General features: G+C 40.2%; 1 protein-coding gene and 1 pseudogene across 1 annotated transcript; one reads left to right on the top strand and one right to left on the bottom strand.

The window, feature by feature from the left end:
• The first annotated feature begins 476 nt into the window (after positions 1-476).
• On the top strand, positions 477-2,683 carry LOC110498764 (annotated as a pseudogene).
• Positions 2,684-6,648: 3,965 nt separating this feature from the next.
• LOC110499124 (pyridoxine-5'-phosphate oxidase) lies at positions 6,649-13,184 on the bottom strand. The gene is made up of 7 exons (XM_021576047.2): positions 12,618-13,184; positions 10,766-10,890; positions 10,569-10,668; positions 9,631-9,684; positions 9,309-9,437; positions 7,164-7,234; positions 6,649-7,049 (listed from the first exon to the last, which is right to left on the bottom strand). The coding sequence occupies exons 1-7, from the start codon at positions 12,804-12,806 to the stop codon at positions 6,884-6,886; spliced, it is 834 nt and encodes a 277-aa protein (XP_021431722.1). The 5' UTR covers positions 12,807-13,184; the 3' UTR covers positions 6,649-6,883.
• Between the last annotated feature and the right edge of the window lie 355 nt (positions 13,185-13,539).

Here is a 13,539-nt window from a genome sequence, read left to right on the forward strand (position 1 = left end):
TCTCAATTGCTGTATGAAAAGTCACTATTAATGCATCCATTCCATAGTCTAAGTGTTTATGTGTGATAATCTACTCCGTTTTTGTTGAGAGTTCCAGGACATTTGAGCAAAATGTATTTATATTTATATTATTAGGAAAAAGGTCTGTCGATGTGCCCTTGAGCGAGGCACTTTACCCTAATTGTTCCTGTAAGTCACTCTGGATAAGAGCACCTGCTAAATTACTAAAATGTAAATGTATATGAACATTTTCACCAGATTTGACCTTTGACCCCTTGAAAATGGCCTTAAAAATCGATATATAATGTGACATCCAGCCTAACTTTGTGTATCACCCAATCCTTGTTTGATCTAGCATGGATGAAAGCCTCTAACAAGCTATTTTTTCAAGCACTTTCTCCAGGCTGACTGTCGTACTTAACTCAAATGCAGTCAAAAATGCGATTTCCCTGATGTTTTGTATATATTTCCACACTATGGGGTAGTGTAAAAGCTGTTTAAAAAGACTGCCTGTTTTGGTTGGATGGAGTTTTGGCCTGCCTGGTGACATCACCAGGTGGTAAATTAGTTAATAAACCAATAACAAAGAGACTTCCAAACAGGGTTGGAACTTAAATTATTTTCCAATCGTTTCGTTCTGAACAGAACCATATATTCTTTTGGTTCCATTCCACTGTTCTGGCCAGCAAAATAAAGCTCTGAACGGGTTCGAACCAAAAAACTTTTTTTTTTTATTGTTCCTTTCTGTTCCTTTTTAAACTTCAGATTTGTTTTCTTACATTTAGCTCAACATTAAATTATTTCACCAATCAGTGCGGATAGAGCAGTGGAGTGTGCTATAGAGCGGGCAAGCTATTTACATGCATTGGACAAACAAGTGTAGGATGCGATATGCAACAAATTTTGTGGGTGTTGGAGAGTGCGAGAGAGGGTGGAGCAGGAGGTTTGGCTTGAAGCACTGGGCATCTTGTTGTTTGACATGCATTATCTGAAATAGGCCCACAGAATTATACCTATGGAGGAGCGGCTTCTATGAAGGAACGTTGAACATCTTTGAACTTCAGAGAGTTGGCTTCATGTTGGACCAGAGCTAGCTAGCTAAAAGTAATTAACCGGTTCCCATGATTTTAAAATAATGGTTCTGTTCCGGAACAGTATATATTACTTTTGTTCCCAGTTTTCGGTTCTGTCCCCTGAACCTTTTCCGGTTTTCTGTTCTGTTCCAGTTCGAACCCCTGGTTCCAAACCTCCGTCAATAACAGCCAGTTTTCAGTTTTCCCCTCCCACAATCCCAGTAAGGTACATAATTATGACCCAGAAAATATTTGATATTGAGGTAAAAACAGCTGCATATTGGACCATTGGGATAAAAGTTGATCATCATCAGTTTATGCAATTTTATTTAAAGGTGCAATATGCAGAAATTTCTCCGCCATATCCTGGTTGCTAAAATTCTAATAGTTTGCCAAATTTCAGTTTATGTGACAAAACAAGCAGTGCAGAGAATCATTGTACCGTCTAAACCACTGTGAAATATATAGTCAATGACCCAAAATATTGTATTTTCAGATGTTTGAAGCTTCTGTACAAAAACAAAAGTAGAAGTCGCAAAAACTAAACTTAAGAATAGGAATCATACAAATAGCGCACATAGAACAGATCTACCGCTTCTTACACTTGCTTTCAATGAGAATGACAGATCTATAACTAATATTCCTATGTGAATTTGTCACCCAAAAAGTTACATTTTGCAGCTTTAAGGTCTGGATAATTTTCACTTTAGTCTGCCAATCAACTACAAGAAACATGTCATTGTCTCAAGAATCCCCCCTGCCTTTGTCTCTTGAACTTGAATCCTCTTGCTGTGCAACTGTCACAAAGACCCACATTACTGATTGACAAAACCGGGTGTCCTTTCCCTCCCTAGGTCTGCACCCCCCCAGTCTCTGTCTGTGCCGTGGCTGACCCTGGCTGGTGGAAGCTGACCTTCTCAAGCAAGAAGTCTGAGGTCAAGGTTCTGTACAAGATCCCCCCCCTGAGTATGGCAATAACACTGGGAATAAAAAGCATTCCAACAGCTCTAAGATCCCCACAGACAACCAGTTCAGTGCCAGACTGGAGAAGATAGTTGATAAGTCGGTCCCTGAAGGGCGCCATGTTAAGGTATCCCACGCTGGTCGCTTCAAGAAGATCCGTGCCACACTGGCTGAGAACCCAATGTTGTCCCCTGAACATGGTCTTAGTGATGAGAACCACAGGGCAGAGAAATAACATACATAACGCATGTGCATGCGCACACATACACACAGGCAAGTGCATATCAATACCTATGAACAACAAACAGCCACACCATTCACAAAAACGCAGCAATCTTATTCGCACAAAACATATATATACACTCCCAATGTGGACACCACACTCAAGTACACCGATAATACTGTTACCATCTAAATTCTCACTCACACCCATATAAACAATACTGTTCAAGGTTCTTGATGCACAGACATATTAGAATGTGTGGTATCTTTGTGTGGATAGCAAAGTACCTTCAACAGTTAATTCCTGTGAGCATTGCACTTTTCAAGACGGCAACAAAGTACGGCAACAAATATGTTGCCTGTGTCTGAGCAAGGGCTCATGAACATACAGTGCCTTGCGAAAGTATTTGACCCCCTTGAACTTTGCGACCTTTTGCCACATTTCAGGCTTCAAACATGTATTTTTTTGTGAAGAATCAACAACAAGTGGGATCATGAATCATGAAGTGGAACGGCATTTATTGGATATTTCAAACTTTTTTAACAAATCAAAAACTGAAAAATTGGGCGTGCAAAATTATTCAGCCCCCTTAAGTTAATACTTTGTAGCGCCACCTTTTGCTGCGATTACAGCTGTAAGTCGCTTGGGGTATGTCTCTATCAGTTTTGCACATCGAGAGACTGAAATGTTTTCCCATTCCTCCTTGCAAAACAGCTCGAGCTCAGTGAGGTTGGATGGAGAGCATTTGTGAACAGCAGTTTTCAGTTCTTTCCACAGATTCTCGATTGGATTCAGGTCTGGACTTTGACTTGGCCATTCTAACACCTGGATATGTTTATTTTTTAACCATTCCATTGTAGATTTTGCTTAATGTTTTGGATCATTGTCTTGTTGGAAGACAAGTCTCCGTCCCAGTCTCAGGTCTTTTGCAGACTCCATCAGGTTTTCTTCCAGAATGGTCCTGTATTTGGCTCCATCCATCTTCCCATCAATTTTAACCATCTTCCCTGTCCCTGCTGAAGAAAAGCAGGCCCAAACCATGATGCTGCCACCACCATGTTTGACAGTGGGGATGGTGTGTTCAGCTGTGTTGCTTTTACGCCAAACATAACGTTTTGCATTGTTGCCAAAAAGTTCAATTTTGGTTTCATCTGACCAGAGCACCTTCTTCCACATGTTTGGTGTGTCTCCCAGGTGGCTTGTGGCAAACTTTAAACAACACTTTTTATGGATATCTTTAAGAAATGGCTTTCTTCTTGCCACTCTTCCATAAAGGCCAGCTTTGTGCAATATACGACTGATTGTTGTCCTATGGGCAGAGTCTCCCACCTCAGCTGTAGATCTCTGCAGTTCATCCAGAGTGATCATGGGCCTCTTGGCTGCATCTCTGATCAGTCTTCTCCTTGTATGAGCTGAAAGTTTAGAGGGACGGCCAGGTCTTGGTAGATTTGCAGTGGTCTGATACTCCTTCCATTTCAATACTATCGCTTGCACTCCTTGCTCCTTGGGATGTTTAAAGCTTGGGAAATCTTTTTGTATCCAAATCCGGCTTTAAACTTCTTCACAACAGTATCTCGGACCTGCCTGGTGTGTTCCTTGTTCTTCATGATGCTCTCTGCGCTTTTAACGGACCTCTGAGACTATCACAGTGCAGGTGCATTTATACAGAGACTTGATTACACACAGGTGGATTGTATTTATCATCATTAGTCATTTAGGTCAACATTGGATCATTCAGAGATCCTCACTGAACTTCTGGAGAGAGTTTGCTGAACTGAAAGTAAAGGGGCTGAATAATTTTGCACGCCCAATTTTTCAGTTTTTGATTTGTTAAAAAAAGTTTGAAATATCCAATAAATGTTGTTCCACTTCATGATTGTGTCCCACTTGTTGTTGATTCTTCACAAAAAAATACAGTTTTATATCTTTATGTTTGAAGCCTGAAATGTGGCAAAAGGTCGCAAAGTTCAAGGGGGCCGAATACTTTCGCAAGGCACTGTATGTTCATTCAAGTATATGAAATTATGAAAAATACATTTAGCTTTAAAGGTTTGTTTGTTATAGATGTTTGTTATACATATACATGTTACACATAATTACCTTGGCACAACTGCTCTCACATCAGCTCTTTTAACAATAATATACAGTTAAAGTCGGAAGTTTACATGCACCTTAGCCAAGTACATTCAAACTCAGTTTTTCACAATTCCTGACATTTAATCCTAGTCAAAAAAAATCCCTATGTTAGGTCAGTTAGGATCACCACCTTATTTTAAGAATGTGAAATGTCAAAATAATAGCAGAGAATTATTTCTTTCAGCTTTTATTTCTTTCATCACATTCCCAGTGGGTCAGAAGTTTACATACACTCAATTAGTATTTGGTAGCATTGCCTTTAAATTGTTTAACTTGGATTCACACGTTTCAGGAAGCCTTCCAAAGGCTTCCCACAATAAGTTGGGTGGATTTTGTCCCATTCCTCCTGACAGAGCTGGTGTAACTGAGTCATGTTTGTAGGCCTCCTTGCTTTCACATGCTTTTTCAGTTCTGCCCACACATTTTCTATGGGATTGAGGTCAGGGCTTTGTGATGGCCACTCCAATACCTTGACTTTGTTGTCCTTAAGCCATCCAAAATCTCCTTAAGCCATTTTGCCACAACCTTGGAAGTATGCTTGGGGTCATTGTCCATTTGGAAGACCCATTTGCAACCAAGCTTTAACTTCCTGACTGATGTCTTGAGATGTTGCTTCAATGTATCCACATAATTTTCCTCCCTCATGATGCCATCTATTTTGTGAAGTGCACCAGTCCCTCCTGCAGCAAAGCACCCCCACAACATGATGCTGCCACCCCCGTGCTTCACAGTTGGGATGGTGTTCTTTGGCTTGCAAGCATCCCCTTTTTCCTCCAAAAATAACAGAGGTCATTATGGCCAAACAGTTCGACTTTTGTTTAATCAGGCCATAGGACATTTCTCCAAAAAGTACAATCTTCGTTCCTATGTGCAGTTGCAAACCGTAGTCTGGCTTTTTTATGGCGGTTTTGGAGCAGTGGCTTCTTCCTTGCTGAGCGGCCTTTTAGGTTATGTCGATATAGGACTCATTTTACTGTGGATATAGATACTTTTGTACCTGTTTCTTCTAGCATCTTCACAAAGTCCTCTGCTGTTGTTCTGGGATTGAGTTGCACTTTTCACACCAAAGTATGTTCATCTCTAGGAGACAGAACTCGTCCCCTTCCTGAGCGGTATGACGGCTGCGTGGTCCCATGGTGTTTATACTTGCGTACTATTGTTTGTACAGATGAAGGTGGTACCTTCAGGCGTTTGAAAATTGCTTCCAAGGATGAACCAGACTTGTGGATGTCTACAATTTTTTTCTGAGGTCTTGGCTGATTTATTTTGATTTTACCATGATGTCAAGCAAAGAGGCACTGATTTTGAAGGTAGGCCTTAAAATACATCCATAGGTACACCTCGAATTGACTCAAATGATGTCAATTAGTCTATCGGAAGCTTCTAAAGCCATGACATATTTTCTGGAATTTTCCAAGCTGTTTAAAGGCACAGCAAACTTAGCGTATGTAAACTTCTGACCCACTGGAATTGTGATACAGGGAATTCTAAGTGAAATAATCTAACTGTAAACAAGTGTTGGGAAAATTACTTGTGTCATGCACAAAGTAGATGTCCTAAACAACTTGCCAAAACTATAGTTTGTTAACAAGGCATTTGTGGAGTGGTTGAAAAACGAGTTTTAATGACTCCAACCTAAGTGTATGTAAACTTCTGACTTCAACTGTACATATATATATATATATATATATATATATATATATATATATATATACACATACACACCTTAATATACCTTAACATACGTTTATTTCAAAGGCAGTTTTATCCACAGACACGGATTGCCTGTGGAAACAATCCATAACAAATTCAACACAAGGACTTCAGTCTAATAGGCTATCGTTATTACATTATGACAGAGAAACTGCTGTGGTTGTGGGCCATTAAAAGACATATTAACAGCTAGACAGAACATGTAGGCTATCCCTGCTCCAATAGAATGGAACTCATGTACGAACGTTAAATAACTGACACAGTACTGGAGATTGTGCTTTTTACAAGTACAGTTTCTAGAGGTTGTTGAGGCCTGCGGAAACACATTGCTGATTTTCTGTCAATCATTATCAAACAGTGACTACTCTACTAGACAGACTTTGCACTTCATGAGTAAGAAAATGCAAAGCATTCCATATAGCATATTCAGATTAGTAAAACCTTGTGTCACAGGTTATGTGCCAGACTGTATAGTTCATAGTTGCATCACATGAATCATGTTCCATTGTTGCCTTGGAGACAATAGACAATCAGGCCTCCTAACCAACCAGAAAATGTCTCCTTTATTTGGTATAAAACAATACCAATTGAACAGAACAGCAAATGATGGATTAATAAGATACACATCATATAGCACTTAGTTATTCAACATCAAAATGTTCCTCATGTATTGAAATGATGGTGGTTTGATTGATGATGTTGACATCATGAGTGAGTTGTACGCTAGCCCCAATCTCCAGCCTGCTCTTTAGTCCATTTCCCCTAACCGTCCTTGTCAAGGGGATAGCCTCTGGTACACCCAGCCTGCCTCAGCATGATGTTGATGCTCTTCTAGATCACTCTCTCCATTTTTCGGCCGTGTGAAAACAATACGGTCATGTAGCCTGTTGGTCTGACCCTGCCAGAACTCTATCATGTAAGGCTTGACGATATAGCCTCCCCTGTTGAAAGACAGGCAAAAACAAGAACAGGCTTGCATGATAAGACCACTTACTGCACAGGTTTGGCATGGCAAAGTCATGTAGAATTCCTGGTGATTTGATAGTAATACTAACCAATAGTCAGGCATTGGGACATCTGTGTCCTTGTACTTTTCCTCCAGCTCCACATTTTTCTGTCTCAGGTACTACAGAGTGAAACAAAACCGTCAAATGGGCGATTCCACGCCAGGACAGACCAAGAATATTTTGTGTATCTCAGATTCTGGCAATTTTCACAGAGAAACTTCATTGGGAGGAAGGATGTTTGACAAGCCTTTACATTTGTATCACTCTTTTTTTTTTTATCATGATGAAAGTGGTCATTTTAGGCCCTTTTAAAAACTAGTTTTAATGACTCCAACCTAAGTGTATGTAAACTTCCAACTTCAACTGTATGTCTTAAACCACTCCACAAATTTCAACCACTCCACAAAATGGGGAGGTTTGCAAGCCGAAGAACACCATCCCAACCATGAAGCACGGGGGTGGCAGCATCATGTTGTGGGGGTGCTTTGCTGCAGGAGGGACTGGTGAACTTCACAAAATAGATGGCATCATGAGGGAGGAAAATTATGTGGATATATTGAAGCAACATCTCAAGACATCAGTCAGGAAGTTAAAGCTTGGTCGCAAATGGTTCTTCCAAATGGACAATGACCCCAAGCATACTTCCAAGGTTGTGGCAAAATGGCTTAAGGACAACAAAGTCAAGGTATCGGAGTGGCCATCACAAAGCCGTGACCTCAATCCCATAGAAAATTTGTGAGCAGAACTGAAAAAGTGTGTGCGAGCAAGGAACCAGTTTTGTCAGGAGGAATGGGTCAAAATTCACCCATCTTATTGTGGGAAGCTTGTGGAAGGCTACCCGAAACATTTGACCCAAGATAATCAATTTAAAGGCAATGCTACCAAATACTAATTGAGTGTACGTAAACATCTGACCCACTGGGAATGTGATAAAACAAATAAAAGCTGAAATGAATCATTCTCTCTGCTATTATTCTGACATTTCCCATTCTTAAAATAAAGTGGTGAGCCTAACTGACCTAAGACAGGGAATTTTTAATAGGATTAAATGTCAAAAATTGTGCAAAACTGAGTTTAAACGTATTTGGCTACGGTGTATGTAAACTTCCGACTTCAACTGTATACTGTACATGTAAGACCCTATGATCCGTAAACCATACATGATACAAAAACATCTTGGTGTCATTATACTTCTTTATAGTGTGCTTTCAAGTATTCTGAAATAAAATGTTTAACATTCATTTATTCAACATAAACAACATGAATATCTCAAAAGTACCCTTTTTGATACATCGTTTGGAATAATATACACATACAATTTCCAGAGTGGGCTCTCTGGTACCATTGAAGATATGACAAATGTAATACATAGACATGTATATTATAGGTCATTACCAATCACAGCCCTCCTTTAGGATTGCACATTCACATGTATTTTTTACTGTGTATATTATTATTTTTATTCATTTAACTAGACGAGTCAGTTAAGAACAAATTATTATTTACAATGATGGCCTACCAAAAGGCAAAAGGCCTCCTGCGGGGATGGGGGATGGGACTAAAAATAATTTAAATAAAAATATAGGACAAAACACACATCACGCCAAGAGAGTCAACGCAACACTAGATAAAGAGAGACCTACGACGACAACATAGCATGGCAGTGTGGGTGATGCTTATAAAATAATAACTTAAAAATGGTAGGCACTTGTAGAGTATGTCTTAAAATGAACAAAATCAAAAAGGGTACTTTAGATATATATTTTTCATGTTGAATAGATTCATGTGAAGAAGAAAAGTCTGAATCTAGAGGTACTCCATTATGTTAGAGCATACTAGAAGCACACTATAAGGAGTATAATGACACCAAGATGTTGTCTGTATCATCTACGGTTCACAGATTATAGGGTCTTACAGGAGGCATGTATAGGTTTAAAAAGGACCTAAAATAGCCAATTTCATTATCATTTTCTAAAAAAAATTTGTCATACATGTCAAGCATCTTTCCTCCCAATGAAGTTTCTATGTGAAAATTGGCAGAACAATCTGCGATACCCCAAAATATTATTGGGCTATCCTGGCCTGGAATTGCCCAGATTGAACATATTTCATTAATTTCCCTAATTTTGAGGGAATAAGTCCCTCAATGGTGGATGGCAATAATACAGTGGAGTAGCATGGACTGGTTTTTACATTTCTGTCAGGGACAGCAGTGCTTTGTCTGCTCACAATGGCCCCGATCTGGCTACTCTTGGGCCGGGAGTGGAAGTAGTCACAGGAGCTCTGGTAGGGGATTCTCTCCACATTGCCCTCGATACGGATCTGCACACACACATTCTCAAGGGTAGTGCCAACTACTGTGCAGTGCATTCAGTGTCATCCTGCATTAGTTAATTCATTCAAAAACCACATCACAATGTGTTTTTGAAAATCGATAGTTCGAAGATATTTGAAGATATTAAAACAATGGGTTGACAAGTAGGCTACATTTTAAGAGGTAAAATGAAGCACATACCTGCCTGTTGATGGGCTCCCAGTAAAAACACAGACATGCGTAAGGGTTGCTCTCCTACAGGAAGGGAAAGTAAAAATTCTGATGTAAAGTCTGCAAACAGAAGTAGTAGGGCTGGGCGATATGGCCCAAATATCATATCACAGTAGTTTTTAGTGTTGATGGTAATTGACTATTTTTTAAATTTTTATTTTAATAATAAAAGTTCTACATTTGCTTTATATGAGTAGTGCGTGATGCTACGGTGGCAACATATACATTCTACATGATTTTAATGGGTCTTTCTTCCTTCTGATTGTTTTATACTGTTTAATTTAACTTCAACCTAAAATAATTTCCTGCATTTTCATCAATTTCTGCATTTCCTGCACTCATTTTAGATCATTTCCACACTGCCAGCTAACTAGCGATTAGCAGCTAACAGGATTTAGCTAAAACGTGCTAAGAAAAGACAATGTAGCTGTGCAGATGTAACACAAACTAATTGTGTAATTATAGAACGCTTGTGGATTTAAATTAAGAAGACAGGTGGAAATAACATTGTTGTCATCAACATTGTTGCATGTGCTAGATTGACCATGCAGACTGAACGGAAGTGTCTCGTGGTCAAGCAACAACAAATGCGCTCCTTGAGTGACAAGGGGCGGGGCTACGTCTGTGTGGAAAGCGGCATAGATATAGAGAGCGGAGAAGGATGACTCAAGTAGAAGGTGTAAACTATAAAAATGGACGTTACACACATATCACATTTAACAAAACCATACATTCAAATACGGTTATAGAAGGTAAAGTAAAAACCCAAACCGGTCCGTGCATCAATATCGGTATATTGTAAAATCCTGTATACTGCCCAACCCTAAGAATAGTTTGGCATAGTCTAGTAGTACATACATTTGAGAGGACAGGAAGATGCCTGCCTTATGACAGTAGCAGACACTAACCAGCTCTCCACCTTTCCGGCTCTCGTAGTTGGTAAAGAAGCGGAAGCCTTCATCGCTGTAGCCTTTTAACAAGACCATACGAGCAGATGGACGTCCTTCTCTTCACAGAGAAATAAGCAGATTGATAGAAAATGTGTTACAATTTGAGCTTAAGAAGCAAGCATTGTGTTTGATGGAGTATTTATGGGGGTACTCACTTAGTGGATGTGGCGATGCACATTGCATTGGGCTCTCCAATTTCAGGACATTTTGTGGCTTGATCAAACCAATCTCCAAACTGCTTGATGGGGTCCAGAGAAACGAGCTGATTCTCCTCAAAGCACTACGACATGTTAATATAATGACACTTTTACATCAAAATGCACATTACATTGAAGACATAAGCAGACATTGACATTTAAGGAAACACATTTTAAGCAATGTCTATTATGCCATCTTCAATACATTTCTGATATATCTCCAATTACTTGGGTGTATGCAGTGAGGTGAACTTTCATAACATTGTAGATGATAAAGATGTTATGACTAGAGGTGACACAATTCTCTATTCTAGTATGTGGACAGCTGCTTGTTGAACATCTCATTCCAAAATCATGGGAATTAATATGGAGTTGGTCCCCCCTTTGCTGCTATAACAGCCTCCACTCTTCTGGGAAGGCTTTCCACTAGATGTTGGAACATTGCTGCGTGGACTTGCTCCCATTCAGCCACAAGAGCATTAGTGAGGTCGGGCATTGATGTTTGGCAATAAGGTCTGGCTTGCAGTCGGTGTTCCAATTCATCCCAAAGGAGTTAGATGGGGTTGAGGTCAGGGCTCTGTCCAGGTCAGTCAAGTTCTTCCATACCGATCTTGACAAACCATTTCTGTATGGACCTCGCTTTGTGCACGGGGGCATTGTCATGCTGAAACTTGAAAGGGCCTTCCCCAAATTGTTGCCACAAAGTAGGAAGCACAGAATCGTCATGGATCATCAACTAGATTCAGCCGCGAGCCAATTTTATCTTGAGGTGATGGTCGGGGGGCCGGGAACATATTTACAATCATTTGTATATGGCATCCATCCACCAAACCCAGATTTGTCCGTCGGACTGCCAGATGGTGAAGCGTGATTCATTATTCCAGAGAACGTGTTTCCACTGCTCCAGAGTTCAAAGGCAGCAAGCTTTACACCACTCCAGCCAATGCTTGGCATTGTGCATAGTGATCTTAGACTTCTGTGTGCCTTTTCGGCCATGGAAACCCATTTCATGAAGCTCCCGAGGAACAGTTATTGTGCTGACGTTGCTTCTAGAAGCAGTTTGGAAGTTGGTAGTAAGTGTTGCAACCGAGGACAAAATACTTTTAATGCGCTTCAGCACTCAATGGTCCCGTTCTGTGAGCTTGTGTGGTCTACCACTTCGCAGCTATGCCGTTGTTGCTCCAAAGACGTTTCCACTTCACAATAACACCACAGGGCAGCTCTAGCAGCGCAGAAATTTTACAAACTGACTTGTGGGAAAGGTGACATCCTATAATGGTGCCACGTTGAAAGTCACTGAGCTCTTCAGAAAGGCAATTATACTGCCACTGTTTGTCTACAGAGATTGCATGGCTGTGTGCTCGATTGTATACACCTGTCAGCAACGGGTGTGGATGAAATACCAGAATCCACTAATTTTAAGGGGTGTCCACAGACCTTTGCATATATAGTGTATATTATAGGGCCGTTATGCTCCCTTTCGCCAGTGGTGGAGCTGTTGGGAGATGCCCCTTCATTACATCACAAGACGTTGCACGTAAGCAAAGTCAGCTTTGTAAGCAGATTTTACATTTGACTAAAGTGCAATGTGATGGAAATGTTGGGGTCATCAAGGTCATTTACACTCAAAAACAGTGCTAAATAATACACCACTGAAACAATGTGGGCAAACTGGATAGGCATTGTTGTGCCGCTGGAATATGCAAGTATCTGCATTTGCCATTGACATTTAACCCAAATTAGAAGTGTAAGTGAGGTAGCTTGTGTCATAACAAGAATGTAAGGAATAAAAACTCTTGTTTATTCTCACCTCTTCGTCTCCTTTGTATTTTTTCCGCATGCCACTGAGATCCATGGCTGTAGAATCACTCGTAGATTTCGTGCAAAAGGACCGAGAAAATAAGGCTCGACAGCAAGCTGTCAAAGAGGCATGGGGATGAAAGTATTGACCTATTTCACTGATATTCTTTAATGTACTGCAACTGGGTATGCGCCTCATGCTTGTACAACAACCACGCAAAGCCTGACTGACGTAATCACGTTCACTGTCTCACGTAAAATATTACGCAAACATTCGCTGACTTTTTTAACCATAAACAATACTGTATGAAGAGAGGCAGAAACTGCTTCTCCAGGAGAAATAGGTGGCAAGCTAAGCTTATGCGCAAAACTACGCAGATTCAAACTACGCATATACAGGCCGTCAAATCAAATGACTTTTTTTTTTAAACGAAAATGAAAACGTGTCAGTTTGTAATTTGCACGAGGTTGGAGAAATAACATGTTCAACTAGTTAAGGCATTTGCTCGAATCTTGGTTGTTCCTTTAGATTTCGAGAAAATTACATTATTAAATGAATACAGCTACATGTCGAGTCAAACCATGTTGTTGGAGCACGAGTCGTCGTGCACACAGTGTACACACAGTGTACACCTTATGACTTCCTAACTAGCCGTCATTAGTTAGTTACACCTGCTAGTTACATAAAAAGCTAGTTACAAAAAGCTAGTTACACCTGCTAGTTACATAAAAAGCTAGTTACATTGTAGCAAGTACCTGGCTAGCAAGTGCATGGCAACAACAGCCTAAAAAAACACCTGGAGAAAAAACAAATGGCAACTTCATGCTTTACTCTTGGGTGGAAAGTTATTACAGAAAGCTTGATGTGCAAAATGCTCTGTACACTACCATCATATCCATCCTTTCTTTGATGTCAAACCTGAGCCAAGACC

The sequence above is a fragment of the Oncorhynchus mykiss genome, chromosome 20 (genome assembly GCF_013265735.2).
Source record: "Oncorhynchus mykiss isolate Arlee chromosome 20, USDA_OmykA_1.1, whole genome shotgun sequence".
Classification (NCBI taxonomy): Eukaryota; Metazoa; Chordata; class Actinopteri; order Salmoniformes; family Salmonidae; genus Oncorhynchus; species Oncorhynchus mykiss.

What these genes read in the sequence shown, in the direction of transcription:
- LOC110499124 (XM_021576047.2), bottom strand. Translation starts at nt 12,806, where the DNA reads ATGAGGCGCATACCCAGTTGCAGTACATTAAAGAATATCAGTGAAATA. An exon ending in TGCATCGCCACATCCACTAA is followed by an intron (nt 10,669 to 10,765) that starts GTGAGTACCCCC and finishes TTCTCTGTGAAG; the next exon opens with AGAAGGACGTCCATCTGCTC. An exon ending in GTCCCAATGCCTGACTATTG is followed by an intron (nt 7,050 to 7,163) that starts GTTAGTATTACT and finishes GTCTTTCAACAG; the next exon opens with GGGAGGCTATATCGTCAAGC.